The sequence below is a fragment of the Symphalangus syndactylus genome, chromosome 18 (genome assembly GCF_028878055.3).
Source record: "Symphalangus syndactylus isolate Jambi chromosome 18, NHGRI_mSymSyn1-v2.1_pri, whole genome shotgun sequence".
Classification (NCBI taxonomy): Eukaryota; Metazoa; Chordata; class Mammalia; order Primates; family Hylobatidae; genus Symphalangus; species Symphalangus syndactylus.
In genome coordinates, this window is record NC_072440.2 from 22,078,236 (window position 1) to 22,097,571 (window position 19,336).

The 19,336-nt window shown below is 55.6% G+C and overlaps 2 protein-coding genes across 5 annotated transcripts in view; one reads left to right on the plus strand and one right to left on the minus strand.

The window, feature by feature from the left end:
- The window catches only part of LGALS2 (galectin 2), a 35,312-nt gene extending 26,180 nt beyond the window's left edge, over positions 1-9,132 (plus strand). The window contains exons 3-5 of one of the 2 annotated variants that reach the window (XM_055251647.2): positions 7,307-7,389; positions 8,512-8,671; positions 8,835-9,132. In XM_055251647.2, the coding sequence (XP_055107622.1) occupies positions 7,307-7,389; positions 8,512-8,671; positions 8,835-8,984 (393 nt within the window). In that variant the 3' untranslated portion in view covers positions 8,985-9,132. The remainder of the gene's footprint in view (positions 1-7,306; positions 7,390-8,511; positions 8,672-8,834) is intronic. The other variant, XM_063623103.1, reaches the window with a different exon arrangement.
- Positions 9,133-9,833: 701 nt separating this feature from the next.
- Positions 9,834-18,866, minus strand: CDC42EP1 (CDC42 effector protein 1). Of its 3 annotated transcripts, XM_063622598.1 has the most exons (4): positions 18,722-18,865; positions 12,523-13,262; positions 10,926-11,222; positions 9,834-10,862 (listed from the first exon to the last, which is right to left on the minus strand). In XM_063622598.1, the coding sequence occupies exons 2-4, from the start codon at positions 12,983-12,985 to the stop codon at positions 10,426-10,428; spliced, it is 1,197 nt and encodes a 398-aa protein (XP_063478668.1). In that variant the 5' UTR covers positions 12,986-13,262; positions 18,722-18,865; the 3' UTR covers positions 9,834-10,425. The 3 variants fall into 3 exon arrangements, with proteins under 3 accessions (XP_063478668.1, XP_055107619.2, XP_055107620.2); XM_055251644.2 differs by having other exon boundaries at positions 9,834-11,222; positions 18,722-18,866; XM_055251645.2 differs by lacking the exon at positions 18,722-18,865 and adding an exon at positions 15,528-15,728 and having other exon boundaries at positions 9,834-11,222.
- Between the last annotated feature and the right edge of the window lie 470 nt (positions 18,867-19,336).

The window sequence follows — 19,336 nt, forward strand, 5'->3', positions numbered from 1 at the left end:
CCAGGCTGTAGTGCAGTGGCCTGATCTCAGCTCACTGCAACCTCTGCTGCCTGGGTTCAAGCAATTCTCTGGCCTCAGCCTCCCAAGTATCTGGGATTACAGGTATGTGCCACCACACCTGGCTAATTTTTTTTCTTTTTTTTTGAGACGGAGTTTCTGTTGCCCAGGCTGGAGTGCAATGGCACGATCTCGGCTCACCACAACCTCCACTTCCCAGGTTCAAGCGATTCTCCTGCCTCAGCCTCCCGAGTAGCAGGGATTACAGGCATGCACCACCACACCTGATTAATTTTGTATTTTTAGTAGAGATGGGGTTTCTCCATGTTGGTCAGGCTGGTCTTGAAATCCCGACCTCAGGTGATCCACCCGCCTTGACCTCCCAAAGTGCTGGGATTACAGGTGTGAGCCACTGCGCTTGGCCTAATTTTTGTATTTTTTAAGTAGAGACAGGGCTTCACCATGTTGGCTAGGCTGGTCTCGAACTCCTGACCTCAGGTGATCCGCCCACCTCGGCCTCCCAAAATGCTGGGATTACAGGCGTGAGCCACCCCACCCAGCTTATTTCTTGTTTTTTGTAGAGATGAGGTCTCACTATGTTGCTCAGGCTGATATCAAACTCCTGGGTTCAAGGGATCCTCCCGCTGTGGCCTCTCAAAGTGCTGAGATTACAGGTGTGAGCCACTGTGCCTGGCCTCCATTGATCTTTATAGAGATAAAAAAGATCTCAGCTTCGGCAATAGAGTGAGACCTTTTCTGCTACAGGTGCATGCCACTACGCCTTGCCTTGAAAAATTAGCTAAGGGTAGCGGCACACTCCTGTAGTCCCAACTACTTGGGAGGCTGAGGTGGGAGGATCACTTGAGCCCAGGAGGTCGAGGCTACAGCGAGCCATAATTGCACTACTGTACTCCAGCCTGGGCAACAGAGTGAGACTTTGTCTCATATACACACACACACAAAACCCAAGTCTTGGAGGGCAAATTGCCCAAGGCCACAAGCTGCAAATCACAAGGGGTTGAGTAGATTCCCACTGAGGTCTCTGATTCTTTGATTCTACACCTGACTCTGCCACAGCTTTACTGTGTGGCCTTGGCCAAGTCACTGACCGTCTCTGAGCCCCAGTCTTCCTTACATCTGTGGAATGGGATCACAGGCTGCGTCTTCTGAGGATTAGATGGTGTATTCATTGCCTAGGGCTGCAATAACAAATTACCACCAAATTGTGGGTGGCTTCACACAATAGACGTTTGTTCTGTCTTGGTTTTGGCCAGTAAAAACCTGAAACCAAGGTGCTACAGGGCTACGCTCCTGCTGAAGGCGCTAGGGGAGGGTTCTTTCTTGCCTCTTCCAGCTTCTGGTGGCTCCCCGCATTCCTTGGCTTGCACCACTCTAATCTCTGCCTCCGACTTCACATGGCCTCCTCTGTGTGTCTCCGTCTCTGTGTCTACATTTCTCTCCTCTTATGAGAACACTGGCCGTATTGGATATAGGACCAACCCTAAACCAGTATGACCTCTTAACTCGATTACACCTGCAAAGGAACTATTTTTAAATAGGTCACATTGAGGCTGGGCACGGTGGCTCACACCTGTAATCCCAGCACTTTGGGAGGCCGAGGCAGGCGGATAACCTGAGATCAGGAGTTCAAGACCAGCCTGGCCAACATGGTGAAACCCTGTCTGTACTAAAAATACAAAAAAAAAAAAAAAAAAAAAGAAATTAGACAGATGTTGTGGCGGGAACCCGTAATCCCAGCTACTTGGGAGGCTGAGGCAGGAGAATCGGTTGAACCCGGGAGGCAGAGGTTGTAGTGAGCCAAGATCGTGCCACTGTACTCCAGCCTAGGTGACAGAGCGAGACTTCATCTCAAAAAAAAAAAAAAAAAAAAAGGGCACATTGACAGGTTCCAGGTGGACATGAATTTTCAGGAGACGCTATTCAAGTGCAGGGGGAATGCAGGACCTGAATGTGCCAGGGGTCCTGCGTGGAAGGGTTTATGCCCTTATCACCCTCTGCCTCTTGGGGAGGACTGCTGTGGCCCACAGACTCTCCTGACCCTCTCTTTCCTGGTCATCTCACCTCTGCCTTTTCTTTCCTCTCTCTCCATCTCCAGAGGTCACATCATCCAAATCCCTTATATGACAGATAAGGGAACCAAGGCCCAGAAACGGGCTAAGCTGGCCCCAGACCCCTCTGCCAATTAGGGGCAGAGTCGGCACTAGAGTCTGGGCCCCCAACTCCCCACCCCCCGGCTCTAGGGATGACCCCACCCCCACCCAGTTCTGCCTGTCTCTCTCTGAGCCTTTGACTCTGTTGGGTGGGGACAAGGCTTCCGGGCCTGCACCCTCCCACAGCTTTCAAGATCCCTATTTGTCCAAGTGCACCCCTAACCCTGGACTTCCGAGTGCCTCTGCCCTGCAGCAGCCCCCACCTCTATCCTTGGAGCTTGAGCTTTGCTGTTTCAGCCAGGTAGCCCCCAGGAGCTGCAACGGGAGTGGGGGTGCTTCTCTTAGCCCAGTCCCAGCTCCCCTATCCTGGCCTGACTTCCAGGGCTCGGGGCGTGGGTACAGGCTGCTGGCAGGAGGCAGGGAGCCCTCTCCTGATGTTTGGTGTTAGACATGTGTGTGTGCAGGGCACACGTCTGTGAGTGCCGGCTGTGTGGCGGGCACACCTGTGTTCTGCTTCTTGTTTGAGCCCCCTTTGGACAGTCCTCACTGGATAACCTCATCTTCCAGAGGTAATGGTCTTTGTCAGTGAGAGACTGATTGTTTTTTTTTTTTTTTGAGACAGAGTCTTGCTCTGTCGCCCAGGCTGGAGTGCAGTGGTGCGATCTCGGCTCACTGCAAGCTCCACCTCCTGGGTTCACGCCATTCTCCTGCCTCAGCCTCCCGAGTAGCTGGGACTACAGGCGCCCGCCACAACACCTGGCTAATTTTTTTGTATTTTTAGTAGAGATGGTGTTTCACCGTGTTAGCCAGGATGGTCTTGATCTCCTGACCTCGTGATCCGCCCGCCTCGGCCTCCCAAAGTGCTGGGATTACAGGTGTGAGCCACCGCACCCGGCCAGCGAGAGACTGATTTTAATCCCGTCTGTCTGGCTCCAAAATCTGGACCCCACCCCACTGTGTTAAGGGAAGATGTGGGGAGTTAGGTGTCCAGCCTCCGAACCCCACTTTCTCTAAAGCAGGGAGGTTTTGCCCCCAAGGGAAAACGGACCCTGTCTGGAGACATTTTTAGTTGTCACCGCTCAGGGGAGGGTGTCCCTGGCATCCAGTGGGTAGAGGCCAGGAATACTGTTCAACATCCTACAACACAAGGGACAGACCCCAACAAAGAAATGCCTGCCCCAAACGTCCAGAGGGCCAAGGCTGAGAAGCCCTGGTCTGAGCAGCCTCGTGTCTGACATGCCACGGTCATGGCCCGCTGTCCTGGGTTAAGCATTGCTGCCTCCTCCAGCTGTCTCTTATAAAATGTACTGCCAGGCCAGGCACAGTGGCTCACACCTGTAATCCTAACATTTTGGGAGGCCGAGATGGGAGGATCCTTTGAGCCCAGGAGGTCGAGGCTGGCCTGGACAACATAGTGAGACCCCATCTCAAAAAAAAAATCAGCTGGGCCAGGTGGGATGCCTGTAGTCCAGGCTACTTGGGGGGCTGAGGTGGGAGGATTGCTTGAGCCCAAGAGGTCAAGGCTGTAGTGAACTATGATCACATCACTGCACTCTAGCCTGGGTGACAGAGCAAGACTTTTCAAAAAAAAAAAAAAAAAAATGTATTACCGCCTGAGGCGGGAGAACTACTTGAGGGTCAGGAATTCCAGAGCAGCCTGGGTAACATAGCAAAACCCTATCTCTACAAAAATTTTAAAAATTAGCTGGGCATGGTGGCACATGTCTATAGTCCTAGCTACTTAGGAGGCTGAGGCAGGAGAATCATTTGATCTCAGGAGGCTGTGAGGCTGCAGTGAGTTATAATGGTGCTACTGCACTCCAGCTTGGGTGACACAGTGAAACTCTGTCTCAAAAAAAAAAAAAAAAGAAAGAAAAGAAAAAAAATGCCTGGTGTGGTGTCTCACGCCTGTAATCCCAGAACTTCGGGAGGCCCAGAGGGGAGGATCACTTGAGGTCAGGAGTTTGAGACCAACCTGGCCGAAGTGGTGAAACCCCGTCTCTATTAAAAATACAAACAAAATTAGCTAGGTGTGGTGGTGGGAGCCTGTAATCTCAGTGACTCGGGAGGCTGAGGCAGGATAATTGCTTGAACCCAGGAAGTGGAGGTTGCAGTGAGCTGAGATCTCACCACTGCACTCCAGCATGGGCGACAGAGTGAGACTCCATCTCTCAACATCTCAAAAAACAAAACAAAACAAAACAAAAAAAGGAACTTACTGCCTGTGGGAGAGTTGTGCAATACCTTACAACTTACCCCTATGTGTGACCAGCAGGTCACTTCCTCCTCTGCAGAGAGGAGGCAGCTGCCAGCGAGAGGGCACTGAGGGTCCTCCCATGGCCACTGCCCTTGACTTCTGGCAAAGTGCCCCAGTCCAGTGAGCTCATTCAGGGCATCTCAGATTATGCTCCTTCCGGAAAAAGAAGAAAATAGTCAGTGAGCAGAACTCCCACAGTGTAAGTGTCCTCCCATAAATTGTTCTAAATCTTTGGTGCCTGTTGCGTCCTGGTCAGACCAACCCTCATCCTCTGGTCATAGATGCAAAACTGGTCTTGGGTAATGAGCTATTTTTTTTTGACAGAGTCTTGCTCTGTCACCCAGGCTGGAGTGCAGTGGCACAATCTCGGCTCACTGCAACCTCCGCCTCCCGGGTTCGAGCGATTCTCCTGCCTCAGCCTCCCAAGTAGCTGGGACGACAGGCATGTGCCACCACACCCGGCTAATTTTTGTATTTTTAATAGAGACAGGGTTTCTCCATGTTGGCCAGGCCAGTCTCAAACTCCTGACCTCAGGTGATCCACCCAACTCAGCCTCCCAAAGTGCTGGGATTACAGGCGTGAGCCACTGCGCCCAGCCTTGGGTAATGAGCTTTGAAAACCCAGCTTAGAAATCTTCCCTAGTAACCATCGTGAGACTAGAGGAGGCTCCTGCTGTACAGAAATTCAGGTGCTGCTTTCCTGTGGAAAATAAGGAGCAGATGAATCATAACAACAAGTAATCAAAATGATGGTCATTCGGGCAGACCACTGTCCAGAAAAAAAGAAAAAATTTAAAAAAGAAAATTAAGGCTGGGCTTCATTCACGCCTGTAATCCCAGCACTTCGGGGAGCTGAGGCAGGCAGATCAATTGAGGCCAGGAGTTTGAGACCAGCCTCACCAACATGGTGAAATCTTGTCGCTACTAAAAATGCAAAAATTAGGCATGGTGGTATATGCCTGCAGTCCCAGCTACTCGGGAGGCTGAGGCAGGAGAATCGCGAACCTGAGAGGTGGAGGTTGCAGTGAGTCGAGATCACACCATTGCACTCCAGTCGGGGCGACACAGCAAGACTCTGCTCAAAAAAATCACAAAAAAACAAAAAGGAAAAGGAAAGTAAAACAATAAATGACGGTGGTCCTTTGATTTGCTGTTGGTCTATGTGAGGCCCTGTGTGTGGGATTTCACAAACATGTTCTTGAATCCTCTCAAAACCAGCTTGAAGGTTGGTGGTGTCTCCCTGGTGTGACAGGGTCTGTCATACAGCTGGCATTCAGCAACAACAACAAAAATAATTAGAAATGGGGGTCTCGCTGTGTTGCCTAGGCTGGTCTCCAACTCCTGGGCTCAAGTGACCCTCCTGTCTCAGCCTCCTGAGTAGCTGGAATAAAGGTACACACTTCCACACCCAGGCTAGCAACTATTATTTAAATGAATAAATCAAATTAGTCAATTTTACAGAAGGGGAAAGTGAGGCTTGGAGAGAGACTTTGATGGACATGGGACTTGTGGAGTTTTATAGATTCTTAGTTTTTTTTTTTTTTTGAGACGGAGTCTTGCTCTGTCGCCTAGGCTGGAGTGCAGTGGCATGATCTCGGCTCACTGCAACCTCTGCTTCCCAGGCTCAAGCCATTCTCCTGCCTCAGCCTCCCAAGTAGCTGGGACTATAGATGCATGCCACCACACCTGGCTAATTTTTGCATTTTTAGTAGAGACTGGGTTAAACGTTAGGCAGGCTGGTCTCAAACTCCTGACCTCAGGTGATCTGGCCGCCTTGGCCTCCCAAAGTGCTGGGATTACAGATGTGAGCCACTGCGCCCGGCCTTTTTTTTTGTTTTTCTTTGAGATGAAAAGTCACTCTTGTCGCCCAGGCTGGAGTGCAATGGTACGATCTCAGCTCATGGCAACCTCCGCTTCCAGAGTTCAAGCGATTCTCCCGCCTCAGCCTCCCGAGTAGCTGGGATTACAGGCGCCCGCCACCATGCCCAGATAATTTTTTTATTTTTTATTTTATTTATTATTATTATTATTATTATTATTATTTTGAGACGGAGTTTCGCTCTGTCACCCAGGCTGGAGGGCAGTGACATGATCTCAGCTCACTGCAAGCTCCGCCTCTCAGGTTCACACCATTCTCCTGCCTCAGCCTCCGGAGTAGCTGGGACTACAGGCGCCTGCCACCACACCTGGCTAATTTTTTGTATTTTTAGTAGAGACGGGGCTTCACCATGTTAGCCAGGATGGTCTCGATCTCCTGACCTCGTGATCCGCCCCCCTTGGCCTCCCAAAGTGTTGGGATTACAGAGGTGAGCCACCGTGCCCAGCCAATTTTTTTATTTTTAGTAGAGACGAGGTTTCACCATGTTGCCCAGGCTGGTTGCAAACTCCTGACCTCAGGTGATCAGCCCACCTCGACCTCCCAAAATGCTGGGATTACAGGCGTGAGCCACTGTGCTTGGTCAGATTTAGTTTTGGATGGGCCAAGACCTCGTGCCTCTGTTACAGTCATTTTCCATATCATATTTTTGTTTCTGGGGTTCCGCTGAGGGCAGTGTGATTTCATCACTTGAACACTTTGCAGAACTGGGCAGGAAGCACTCTGCCCATTTCATAGATGGGCAAATTGAGCCTCTGCCCTGTGCCTCCTCGGGTTGGGGTGGATAAAAACAAAACAGGGCAGGGAGTGGGGAAGCTCTGGGAGGCCTTGATCAGAGCGCTCTGGCTCTGCCACTTTCCAGCTTGGTTGTCTCCTGCGTCCTCATGTGAGCAGGGAGATTATGAGACCTGCAGCTGGGTTGGGATGAGGTGGATGAAGGTGCTGGGCAAGTGTGGGATTGACTTTCTGGGGGGACTCCAGTGGAATGTTTCTCTGTTGGTCCAGGGGGAACTTGAGGTTAAGAACATGGACATGAAGCCGGGGTCAACCCTGAAGATCACAGGCAGGATCGCCGATGGCGCTGATGGGTGAGCAAGGTTTCAGGGTTGGGGGAGTGTGCAGGCTCGGAATAGGCAGGGCGGGCGGGGTGGGTGGGGCGGGCAGGGCAGCCCTGTGAAGTGGTCAGGCAACAGGGACGTCAGGCCAACGGGCCCTTTTTCACACCCTTCTCCCTACACCCCTGCTGGCCCCCACTTCATGTCTGAGGCTAGGTTTGGAGACCTGCAGAATTTCAGAGTTGATGCCATATGCCCTGTTCTTTTGCCCCAACAGCCATTGAAGAGGCAGGTGGAGAAGCCCCTGGAACTCTGCCTGGCCCCCTGCGGGGCAGGTGCCTCTAGGGAATGCTCAAATCCCCAGAGACACCACCCTCTTTACCCAGCGGAATGGCCACAGGCTGGCCTTTCATGAGCATTAAACCGGGGCAGCCACCAGGGGAGGCTGAGTGGTCTTGCTGGCATCCTCTTGGTTAGAACCAGCGGCCTCACTGCCTCCATGAGTCACAGTCCAGCGAAGGGCTCTCTCGCCTGCAGAACCTGTCAGCACATCTTGGAACTGTGCTTTATCTACTTTTGGTTAGGGAAGAGGCGGAGAGATGCATGTCATAGGAGCTAAGGGAAAAGTGACTTCTTTCTCCTACTTGGGTCCCTCAAGTTTGTCAAAATGTGTGATATCCTTGGTCTGAGACTCCCGAATGAAGACACCCCATGACCCAGAATGCCCCACTTTCAGGAACCCTACAGGTCTAGCCCAGGCTCCTGTAAGTGATCCTGCTAAGAAATCATACAACCCCGGTTGCATACCCGTAGTGACGGGGAGCTACCACATTAGGTTGGCTGTTTGTGGCTAAATTTAATAGGTCTTCAGATATCTAAGAGATAGCATTTCTCTCTCCCAGGAGAGCCACCCCCAATTCCTGAAGCTGTCACTATCAGTTACCCTTCTCTCAACAGCGTGATCCCTGCTCCAAACGGAATGTGCTACCACAGTGCTAAGTCTGAGCAGGTTGTTACCTCCCTTGTTTTAAGGCACAGATCTCAACTAACACAAGCTTTGATTCTTCCAGCTTGTGGTCAACCAAGGTCCTCCAACCCAAGTTGCTTTATCCAGGCCTGAGCCCTGAACCTCACCTGCTACCCCTTCTCATGCAGCTTTGTAATTAATCTGGGTCAGGGGACAGACAAGCTGAACCTGCATTTCAACCCTCGCTTCAGCGAATCCACTATTGTCTGCAACTCATTGGACGGCAGCAACTGGGGGCAAGAACAACGGGAAGATCACCTGTGCTTCAGCCCAGGGTCAGAGGTCAAGGTGAGGTCAAAGAGGGAAAGGGCACTGGGGTGATGTCAAGGGGAGGGCCCAGATGGAAGGGAGCCTGGCCTGGACACAGGTGCTGGCCTTGTTTGAGCCATCAGGCACTGCCCTGGCCCATTTCCAGGGCCTCCTGCCTCCTTGACACCCTCCCTCCCCACAGTTCACGGTGACCTTTGAGAGTGACAAATTCAAGGTGAAGCTGCCAGATGAGCACGAGCTAACTTTTCCCAACAGGCTGGGCCACAGCCACCTGAGCTACCTGAGTGTAAGGGGCGGGTTCAACATGTCCTCTTTCAAGTTAAAAGAATAAAAGACTTCCAGCCGAGATTCTCTGTCCTGGGTCTTCTGAGTCACACCAGGATCAACAGCCCTTGGGTGTGTTCCCCTATCCCTACCTGCAGTTCCTGCCCCAAGGCTAAAAGCAACCAAAATAATCCATTTTTATCGAGTCTCCCTGTGGCAAGAACCGTGGCTCGTGACTCCTTTCTCTCTTGGGTCCCTCAAGTATACAAAAACATGGGATACCCCTGGTCTGAGGACCTCTGAATGAAGGCACCCCATGATCCAGAATGTCCTGCTCTCAGGAATCCTGAGGTCCCATAGTGATCCTGCCACACATCCTCTGGTTGCATACTTCTAGTAACAAGGAGCTCACCACCTGACGTTGGCTGTTTGTGGCTAAATTTAATCTGTCTTCCGATACCTAAGAAGGGCATTTCTCTTTCCATGCATTTTAATACTTCTGGCATTTTCATGATACTGAGGAGGAAACTGAGATATGAGGACACCCGGCTGCCACACTGGGAGGCTGAGACATGCTCCCAACAGTTCTACGCACTTGCTTCTGTCTACTTGCCCCCACTATCGCCAGAGCAAATACTACGCTGCCCTGTGGGATTATGGGGCAGACACCAGTCCCGGGCACCTGGGCCAGGGGCTGTTCCCGGAACTGCAGATAAGGGCTCCCACCTGGGCCTCTTATCTCAGGGGCATTCCAGCCTGGCTACTCATTACCCTCCCCTTGGCGGGTCCACTTCCCTCCCCTGCTGGGGGCCTTGATGGGGGGTCCTTGGCTTTCTAAACTCCCTGGAGGGGAGGGGACTGAAGCAGGCAGAGCTGATGCTGTTGTCCCAGGTCCCCAAGCATCTTGCAGGACACCTTTTATCAAAACAGCCTTATTTAATCAGGCTCCAGAGGCAAGTCTGGGGCATACAGGCAGGTGGGATTCCTCCCCGGGAGGTCATACCTGACCTTTCTGGGGTAAGAGGGAGGCTGGGGTGGGGATGTTGGGGAAGCGGCCTGGGAGAGGGCTGTCAGGGTTGCAGCGGGGACGCTCTGGGATGAGCTGGGGGCAGGCGGTCCCTTTGGGAGGTGAGACAATGGCCCTGTGTGGTACACTCCCTGCCCCCCGCCCCCCGCTCCCCACAGGCAGCTTGGTCTGGCACAAAGGCCACACTGTGAGGCTGGGTCCTCCAGCTGCTGGGGGTGGCATGGAGTGGGGCCTAAGGAACAGCTATTAGGTCCAGAGTGGCAGTCAGGGGAGGTGGTCAGCTTGGCAGGGCCTCTGGGAGCATAAAAGTCCCGGAACAAGCCTGGCCTTCCCTGTCCTCCCTCCCATGTCTGTCCTGCAGAGGTGGGGAGGGGTTTAGGGGCAACTTGGCTTCTCCCCTCTCTGGTCTGGTAGGAACCAGCTGTTAGGTGAGGGGCCGGCTCTGCACCTAGATGGGGCCCTGGGACCGTGCCCCAGCCCCTCACACCTTGACCTCATCATCCTCCTCAGCATCCGCAAATTCAAAGGTGTTTACTTGCACTGTGCTGGGCACCGGGGTCCTGCTGCCTGCCTGGGGTGCCCTCCACTCTTCGTCCAGGCTCTCCCAGGAGGCCCGGGCTTGGGGCAGCACCTCCACCCGCTCCTGCCGCGCATCCATCTCCAGGTAGTGGCGGCCACCATCCCAGCCTGCTCCCCAGTGCCTGCCGAGGGCAGGGCCAGCAGGTCCTCGGGGACCCCCTCCCACTGGGCTGGCCTTCACCTCAGCCACTGGGCCCAACCCAGCTGTTACCCCATTGGGACAGTGTCCATGGGGTGTGGAGCTTGCGGCAGGGGCTGGGGGATTTGCGGCAGGGGCTGGGGGATTTGCAGCAGGATCCATGGGGGTTGCGGCAGGCGCTGGGGGGTTTGCGGCAGGCGCTGGGGGGTTTGCGGCAGGCGCTGGGGGGTTTGCAGCAGGGGCTGGGGGGTTTGCAGCAGGACCCGTGGGGTTTGCAGCAGGCGCTGGGGGGTTTGCAGCAGGGGCTGGGGGGTTTGCAGTAGGGGCTGGGGGGTTTGCAGCAGGGGCTGGAGTCTCAGCTGCAGGGGCTTCCGGGAGGCTCATGACCCCTAGCAGCTCGCTGAGGAGCGAGGGCCCAAGGTCGAGGTCCAGGTGGAAGGACAAGAGAGAGTCAGAGCGGCGAAGCCCGGGCTCAGAGGGGAAGGAACCATCCCGGTCTCGGTCATGTGGCTTTTCCGAGCGGGGCAGGCGGGAGATGGTGCAGAACCCAGAGTCCAGGCCTAGAAGAGAAATGGGCAGTGGGCTCAGAGCTGGGGTCCCTCACCAGGAATTCAGGAGGGGACACAGGACCAGTCCTGGCTTGCTGTGTGGCTTCTGGCTAGTCCCTCCCCTCTCTGGCCTCGGTTCCTCCCATCTTTCCAATAGAATACGCTCTATGGTCACCTGTGTCATCTTCCTGTCTATCCCAAAGCTGAAAATCATCATTATCCTCATTTCCATTACGCAGATGAGGAAAGTGAGGCTCAGTTTGGGATGAGGCAAAGGGGCTAGCCCAAAGCCATAGAAGTCTGATGAGGTGGAATTAAGTCTGGAGCTCAAATCTCCTCTCAGTCCCAAATGTGACCTCAGCCATGGCCACCGGCTCCCTGCCATGACACTGGCCGATGGCTGCAGGTGAACCCATAGCACGTGAGCTGATTTGTGGACACAGGATGGGACCAGCAATCAGGGTCTGACTGTATAGAAATGAAGGACAGACACGTCCACCCCTGCTTCCAGGACTACAGACCTGAGACAGAATCGGGTTTCTGTGGACCAGTCCTCAGTGCGGTTCTGAGCAGCCGCCTGGGGCAGGGGCGTTAGAGCATTTGCCCCAAATGCCTCAAGGCAGGGAGTGGCCACCAGGTGGCAGCAGGGGCCCATGGTTCTCAGGTGCGCGCTGATCGAACAGCCAAGGTGGCACTTCTCTGGCTGGGCAGGAAGGCCCCTGGCTTGCGGTCCCTGTGAGTGGTTTTCCAAATTTGTCGAGTTACAGGAAACCAAGTTCAGATAACAACAGCTCCAGTGTCCTGAGCGCCTACTATGTACCAGCCCCCCTGTGCCTCTCCTGGCACTGAATCTTAGCAATGACCCCGAGAGACTCATTATCCAGGCGAGGACTTGAATTTATAGAGGTCAATTGACTTCCTGAAAATCAGGCAAGAACCGGATTGGAATCCAGAGCCCAGGCCCTTCACCTCTCCATGATATCATTCCGACATGAGGGGAAGGCTTTGGTTGAAGAGGGCAAGAATGGGTGGGTGACTGGTTCAGCCGAGGCCCAGAGAGGGGGACGTGCTTGCCCAGGTCACACAGCAAGTAAGGGGCAGCTAGAACTCAAACTCCACCTCCTCACTCTCAACCTCAGGTGTTTTGGGGAGTCAGCTGGTTCCCACCATTGCACCCCCTCCCCATCCATGATGTGGGGTTTGGGCCTGACCTCTGTGGTCACTTGGAGCTTGGAGGAGCCACTGAACCCCTCTGGGCCTCAGCCTCAGCCTCAGCCTCTGAAAAGTGGGCCAAGATGACCCAGGCCCTCACCGTAGCTGGAGTGGCCGTCCGTGGAGCTGGTGGGGCTGCTGTCAAAGCTGAGCTTGCCAACCACGAGGCTGTCGTAGGCGGCCTGGTTGAGCTGGGGCAGGGAGATGGCATTCTTGATGATGGGGGAGATAGCCGGTGGAGCCGGGGAGGGTGCAGGGGGAGATGCCATCCTCCGGGGGGGCGCCCCCACCCTCCGCATCAGCTGCAGCTTCTTGGCCAGGAAGCTGCGGGGTGAGCGATGGGTGCCCCCAGAGCTGCCACCGTGGTTGCTGAGGAAGGAGGTGTCCCCGAAGACGTCCCCGCCGCGGCCCACATGCATGGTGTGGCGGAAGTCCCCGAGTGGGAGGCTGATCATGTCTGCAGTCAGCCGCCTCTTTCCCTGTGAACTGGACACCCAGCCCACAGGCGAGAGCTTGCCCAGGCTCATGGTGGGGGCGCCTCCGCCCCCCTGGGGGCCGGGCATCACCTCTGGCTGCTCACAGCTGCTAGTCCATGCCCACCAGGGGCCGGGGGAGGGAGGTGGGCTGGGCTTGGGATGGCTGCTCAGCTCCTTTGCCCTGGCGGAAGCTGTAAATGGCACTCTCCTAAGGTGAGGTCCCCGAATGCTGAGGCTGTGGGGGGTCCATGGCTCATCTCTCCCCGGGCCCGGCTCCCAGCCCCTCAGAAGCAGCTATAGATGTTCAAGCACAGAGAAAGCATCCCCGAGGTGCTCGGCTCCTCTCCTGCCCAGGGGTGGAGACCTGGAGGGAAGACAGAACAGGTGGTGATGGCAGGCCCGGGACAGAGGAGGAAATCCGGGGTCCAAACCTTAGCAGCTGAAGAGGATAGATGATCACACCCAACCGCACGGATGGAGACTTCCAACTGATGCGGGGCAGAAGCTAGGCACATGGGGACCCAAGTGAGTCTGTGTATAGAAAGTTCAAGAACACAGCTGGGCTCGGTGGCTCATGCTGGTAATCCCAGCACTTTGGGAGGTTGAGGTGGGTGGCTCACCTCAGGTCAGGACTTTGAGACCAGCCTGGCCAACATGGAGAAACCCCGTCTCTACTAAAAATACAAAACTTAGCTGGACGTGGTGGTGCGTGCCTGTAATCCCAGCTACCCAGGAAGCTGTGGCAGGAGAATCGCTTGAACCCGGGAGGCAGAGGTTGAGGTGAGCCAAGATCACACCACGGCATTCCAGCCTGGGCAACAAGAGCAAAATTCCGTCTCAAAAAAAAAGGAAGTTCAGTAACAGGCAAAACCAATTGATGCTATTAGCAATCAGAAAGATGGCAGCCTCTGAGCAGTACTGACTGAACAGGGGACAAATAATTCATCGAGCTATACACTTAAGCCATGTATCAGGAAAAAATAGAAGCACTCATTCTAAGTGTGAGCAACATAATGAGACCTGGCTTTTACAAAAAAAAAAAAAAAAAATTAGTTGGGTGTGGTGGTGTGTGCCTGTGGTCCTAGCTACTCAGGAGGCTAAGAAGGGAGGATCCTTTGAGCCCAGGAGGTCAAGGCTGCAATGAGCCATGATTGTGTCACCACACTCCAGCCTGGGCGACAGAGCGAGACCTTGTCTCAAAAAAAAAAAGAAGAAAAAGAAAAAAGAAAGCACTTATTCTGCAGGGCCCACTTATGAAGCACTTACTAAGTGCCAAGACCTCACCTGCCTCATCGTTTAAACCCATACAATACTCCTGAGGGACTGGGAGCGGTGGCTCACGCCTGTATTCCCAGCACTTTGGGAGGCCGAGGCGGGCGAATCATGAGGTCAGGAGTTAGAGACCAGCCTGGCCAACATGGTGAAACCCCATCTCTACTAGAAATACAAAAAATTTGCTGGGCGTAGTGGCGGGCGCCTGTAATACCAGCTACTCAGGAGGCTGAGGCAGGAGAATTGCTTGAACCCGGGAGGCAGGGGTTGCAGTGAGCCGAGATTGCGCCACTGCACTCCAGCCTGTGCGACAGAGCTAGACTCTGTCTCACAAACAACAACAACAACAACAACAACAACAACAAAAACATTACTCCTGACGGCAGCACGATATTAGGGAGGGGAAACTGAGGCATGAAGTGAAGTAACTTGCCCGAGGCTACATAGTAAGAAATGGTGAAACAGGCCCCACATCCCAGAGCCCTGGAGCCCCAGGCTACACTGCCTCCTGCTGAGTAACTGAGTAAGTCACCTCCCTTCTCTGTGCATTAAAATCTCTGCCACGCAGCGAAGCCAGGAGGGAGGAGACACCTCACCAAGGCTTTGTGAAGCTGGGCAAACAGCCAGAGCAGAGGTTCCTCTGAACCATCCACCTTCAAGGAGCTTCCTGGAATAAGGATCCTGTGGTCAAAACTGGCTTTTTCCAGCTGCGTCCTCCACGTGTGAGCATATTCAAGGCTCTGAGGAGGCCCGCAGGAAAAGACCTTATCACAGTTTGTCAAATTGATGTAGGAGCCTTGTTGTCAGGGAGCAAGCTTTGGAAAAAGCTCAGCTGGTGCCAAAAGCTATTTCTTGCCCATCTCTCCTTCCTGATTCCCCACCCCCACCATACACACACACATCCTCCCCTGCTCCAGCTTCTCTAAGCATCTCTTGTTCTGACCCCTTTCCTTCTAGTATCATACAAAGTCCAGGCTAGAGCGCACCTGTGATTCTATGCTTTTCTTGTGGCCCATTGAGGGCAAAGCTGGCTCAAGGTCAGATCCACAGAGCTAGCTGAGACTTGAACTCAGAGCCTCTGACTCACATAAGCCCTTGACTGGCTTGTGGAGCCCAGTCTCGCCTCCCGAGATCGGCAATGCACTTGGAGGGTGGGGCGGCTGCCTGGATTTTCCTGCCTTTCTCCCTCGGGCATCCAGCTTGGGCTCTGCACTTAGCAAGTGCCAAATCAATGCCAGCTGAATCACAGATCTCCATGATAACCTGAATGCCAAAACATCACCCTGGCCCCTTCTGAGAGTGGGAGGGCAGGCTGGGTTCTGTGTCCTCACACTGTGACCTTGGGTAAGTCACTTACCTACACAGACCTGGGACCTCAGCTGATAAAAGTCAATAATGATCCTTAACAAGAACACCTACATCTGCGGCTCAGCCTTCTTCCTTTTTTAAAACCATTGCTGCCACCTCCAAGCATAAAAATCTCAATACTGCCCTTCTAATGTTATTTGAAATTCAAAATACGTTAAATAACAAGATAACAAAGAAGCCAATAGGACAAAGCTTGCTTTGTTTTCTGACTACATTCTCTTCCCTTCCCACCATCTGATCCTCCCCCAACCCTAACTCCACCCCCTTGTTGGGGGGGGGAACTTCTGAGTCATCTTTTTCCCTCCCTGGCACCCCCGGCACCGAGAAGTCCTCGTGGAATGTTTGCTGAAGTTCTGAAGAGATCCACAGTTGGCCAACCATTACATGATGTCATCTGATTCTCCAGCAACCCTGCAAAGCCGCAGCGTGGCCTATTTGACAGGCAGCGCTGAGGCTCGGTGGGAAGGGAGACCTGTCCAAGGTTAAGTGATAGGTTCATGGCAGGGCCAAGTTTCCCTGCTCAGCAGGGATTAAGGATGCATCTCTGGGGGAAAGATTGGGAGTGGGGAGGGTGTTCCTCTGTCAAATGTCCTGTACAAGTGTCTGCCATGTGGCCTTACCCACTTGCTCCCATCCCAGCTCCCTGACTTTTTGTTTTTTTTTTTTTTTGAGGCAGAATCTCACTCTGTCACCCAGGCTGAGTGCAGTGGCTCCATCACAGCTAACTGCAGCCTCGAACTCCCAGGCTCAAGCGATCCTCCCACCTCAGCCTCCTGAGTAGCTGGGACTACAGGCACATACCACCATGCTCAGCTAAGTTTTTCCAGTTTTTGTAAGGACAGGGTCTCACTCCATTGCCCAGGTTGGTCTCAAATTCCTGAACTCAAGCCATCCTGCTGCCTCAGCCTCCCAAAGTGCTGGGGTTACAGGTGTGAACCACCACACCTGGCCTGACTTCTTGAGGCAGCACCTCTTCTCCCAGCAAAAGAGGCTCCTCCCCCCTGAACCCCCATGGTCACTTTTGACTTGGGGGACCAGCTTCCTCCCCAATCTTGCGATGATCCCATCCTTCAAATGTTTCTGGGCACCCCCCAATATTACCCACCCCCTATACCACCCTGCCTACTGCGGTCGAGAGACTCTGCAGCACTGTGGAGCTGAGGGCAGGGTACTGGGACCCGGTCTTCCCATGTGGAAAACGGGAACAGCACACCAGGCAGTTCCCCTCCCAAGGGAGTTGCAAGGGTAGAAAATGTAATGAAACCCTCAGATACTGGAGCAGGGCAGCCATGGGTTCAAATCTGACACCTTTACACTAACATCTCTCATTCCAGGGACCCCTGGTGGCAGCCACGTGGCACTTGCTGCCAATCACAGGGCACTGCTGGCCATCAGGTGTGCCTCACCTGGCACTGGAGTAAGCAGGGCTCCAAGTGTCCCGGTGCCAGGCTCACCTCCCCTCACCTGCCCAGGAATACCGCCCGTTAGTGTTCAGAACACCCTTTTTACAGATGGAAAAAACGAAGCTCAGAAAGGAGACATTTACCCTCAGTCACAGACCAACATCGCTGGTAAATGCCCCAGGGTTGAAGACGATGGGGAATAGGGAAGAGGATTTGGAGGGCTTGGATGTCCAGTGCTGAGCCCGGTGTGGGGTGCAGGTGCAGGCCTGGGAAGACAGGAGACCCAGCTCTGCAGATTCAGCGCCTCTGACCTAGGCAAGGAGGTCACCACGCAGCCTCAGTGTCCCTGGAGTCCTTATGTTTACCTTATAGAGGATAGTCAAGGCCTGGGCACATGGCCTGAGCTCACTCAATGGTGGGAATGACGCAAGAACAAGTTTTGGAGCCGCGATCCGGCCAACAGGGGCCGCTGTGGAGGCACATGTGGTCGCGGGGAAGCCAAGGGAGGCTCTGAAGGAGAGCGGGGGCGGCTGCACCCTGGCATTCACCTGGGGGTCACGCGCAGGCCGCAGTGCTGGCCAGGGGCCCACGTCTCATCCTGGAGGCCACTGCTCGGGTGCACACAGCCCACATCCTGCGGGCATCCAGCTGGGTGACGACCCCTCCCCCCACCGCTGGACAGCGGGTCCCTGTCTTGGTTACGGCTGCTCCTCCAAACCTGCTCTGGTCCCTGGGATAAGGGGTTAACCCGGGCAGCTGGCTTCTCCTGCTCCTCAAAGTCCAGACGCTTCAAGGTGGAGAGACGGGGAAACTGAGGCCAGAACAGAGTAGCTAGTTGTTCTCAGTCGCGCTAGGGGACCCAGTCCTCCGTATTCCAAAGGGGGCACCGTGGGCCATTAGGGAGCGACGGGGAAAGTGGAAAGGAGATGCGCTTCGTGCCCACTGCCCCGAGTTAGAGCCGAACCAGCCCTGGACCGGGCGAGGCGAAGCGGCTGCGGGCTGCGTCTCGGGTCCCCGCGCCACGTTTCGTGCCCCTGCGGCCTCCAGGCCAGTCCCCTCTCCTCTCTAAGCCTCAGTTTCCCGGTCTAGGAAAAGGGCTTCGAACGTTGCGGGTCTGGCACGGCTGGGGCAAAGGCAGAACAATCTGGAGGGCGGCCGGGATTGGAAGTCCGGGAAAGACTTCGGCCATCCAACATTCCCTGGGGGGACGGGGCTGAAGACGCGGAGGGTCGCTCCGCGGGGGAAGGGGACGGCCGGCTTTCTTGGCCAGAGGGGAACCGGACGGGATGACCTCATCCGCGGCTCCAGCCTGGAATGCGGCGGTCGGGGAGGGGGCAGGGTGCCTGTCCATCTCCCTGGGCCCCCCACCCCCTACTTCCCGCTCTCCGCGTGGGCCTCGGCAGAGGGGAGACATTCCGCCGCGTCGCCCGCTCCCCGCCCCGGCCCTTGCTTCCCCCGCGCAGGAAGGCGCGGAGACAGCCCCCGCTCTGCCCCTCGGCTCTCCCCCTCCTCGCGCAGTTTGGCCGCTCAGCCCCGTCCGATCCTCTGCCCCCTCCGCCAGCCCGGAACGGGACACGAAGCCCGAAAGCTCGGAGTTTCCCTGCGCGGCTCCGCGGCCGCCCCCGGCCTTCCCGTGGGCACCCTGGGGCGCCTCTCTCGGGAGGGTCCTCTCCCCGTCCCGGTCCCGGGAGCCTAGGAGGGTGCAGAGCCCCAGCGGGCGCCGGGACCCGCCGGCCTCCACGCCCCCCCGCCCCGAGGACCCGCGCGCCCGGGCTATTACCTGGCTCCGCGAGCCCCGGGGGCGCGGGACGAGGGCAGACTCGTCGTCTGCAGCGGCGGCGGCCGCGCGTCCCGGCTGGCAGCCCGGGAGAGTCGCTGGGCCGGTCTGCGCCGCTCTGGCCGCGGGCTCCGCGGGCTGGATCCGGGGGCGGGGGCGGGGTGTGGGCGCTCCCGCCTCCCGCCCCTCTCCTCCCGCCCGCGGGCGGGGCCCGGCCCCCTCCCCGACACCGTCCTCGCCGCCGCCGAGAGCTAGAGGGGACGCGGCTGGGGGCCAGGCCAGGCCTCTGCTCGCCACCCCGGACAGGGCCAGCCGGGGAACGTGCGGGCTGCCCCGGGGAGGCGACTCCGGTCCCGGGCCGCCAACCCCTCCTCCACCGGTTCCCCGCGTGGCCTTGGGGCGTCCAGGCCTGATGAACTCTCCTCCCTCCTGGGCCCTCCAGCCGTGCCCTGCGGGAGTTTGGGGAACCGGGAAGCTCGATCTGAGGCCTTGAATGCCTGGACATTTAAACCTTGATATTTACAAGCATGACATGCCCACTCCTTTCCTCCCCATTCTCATTCCCTTCCATCCGGTAAAGGCCACGCGGTGCCCAGGAGGAAGACAGCCACACTGGGG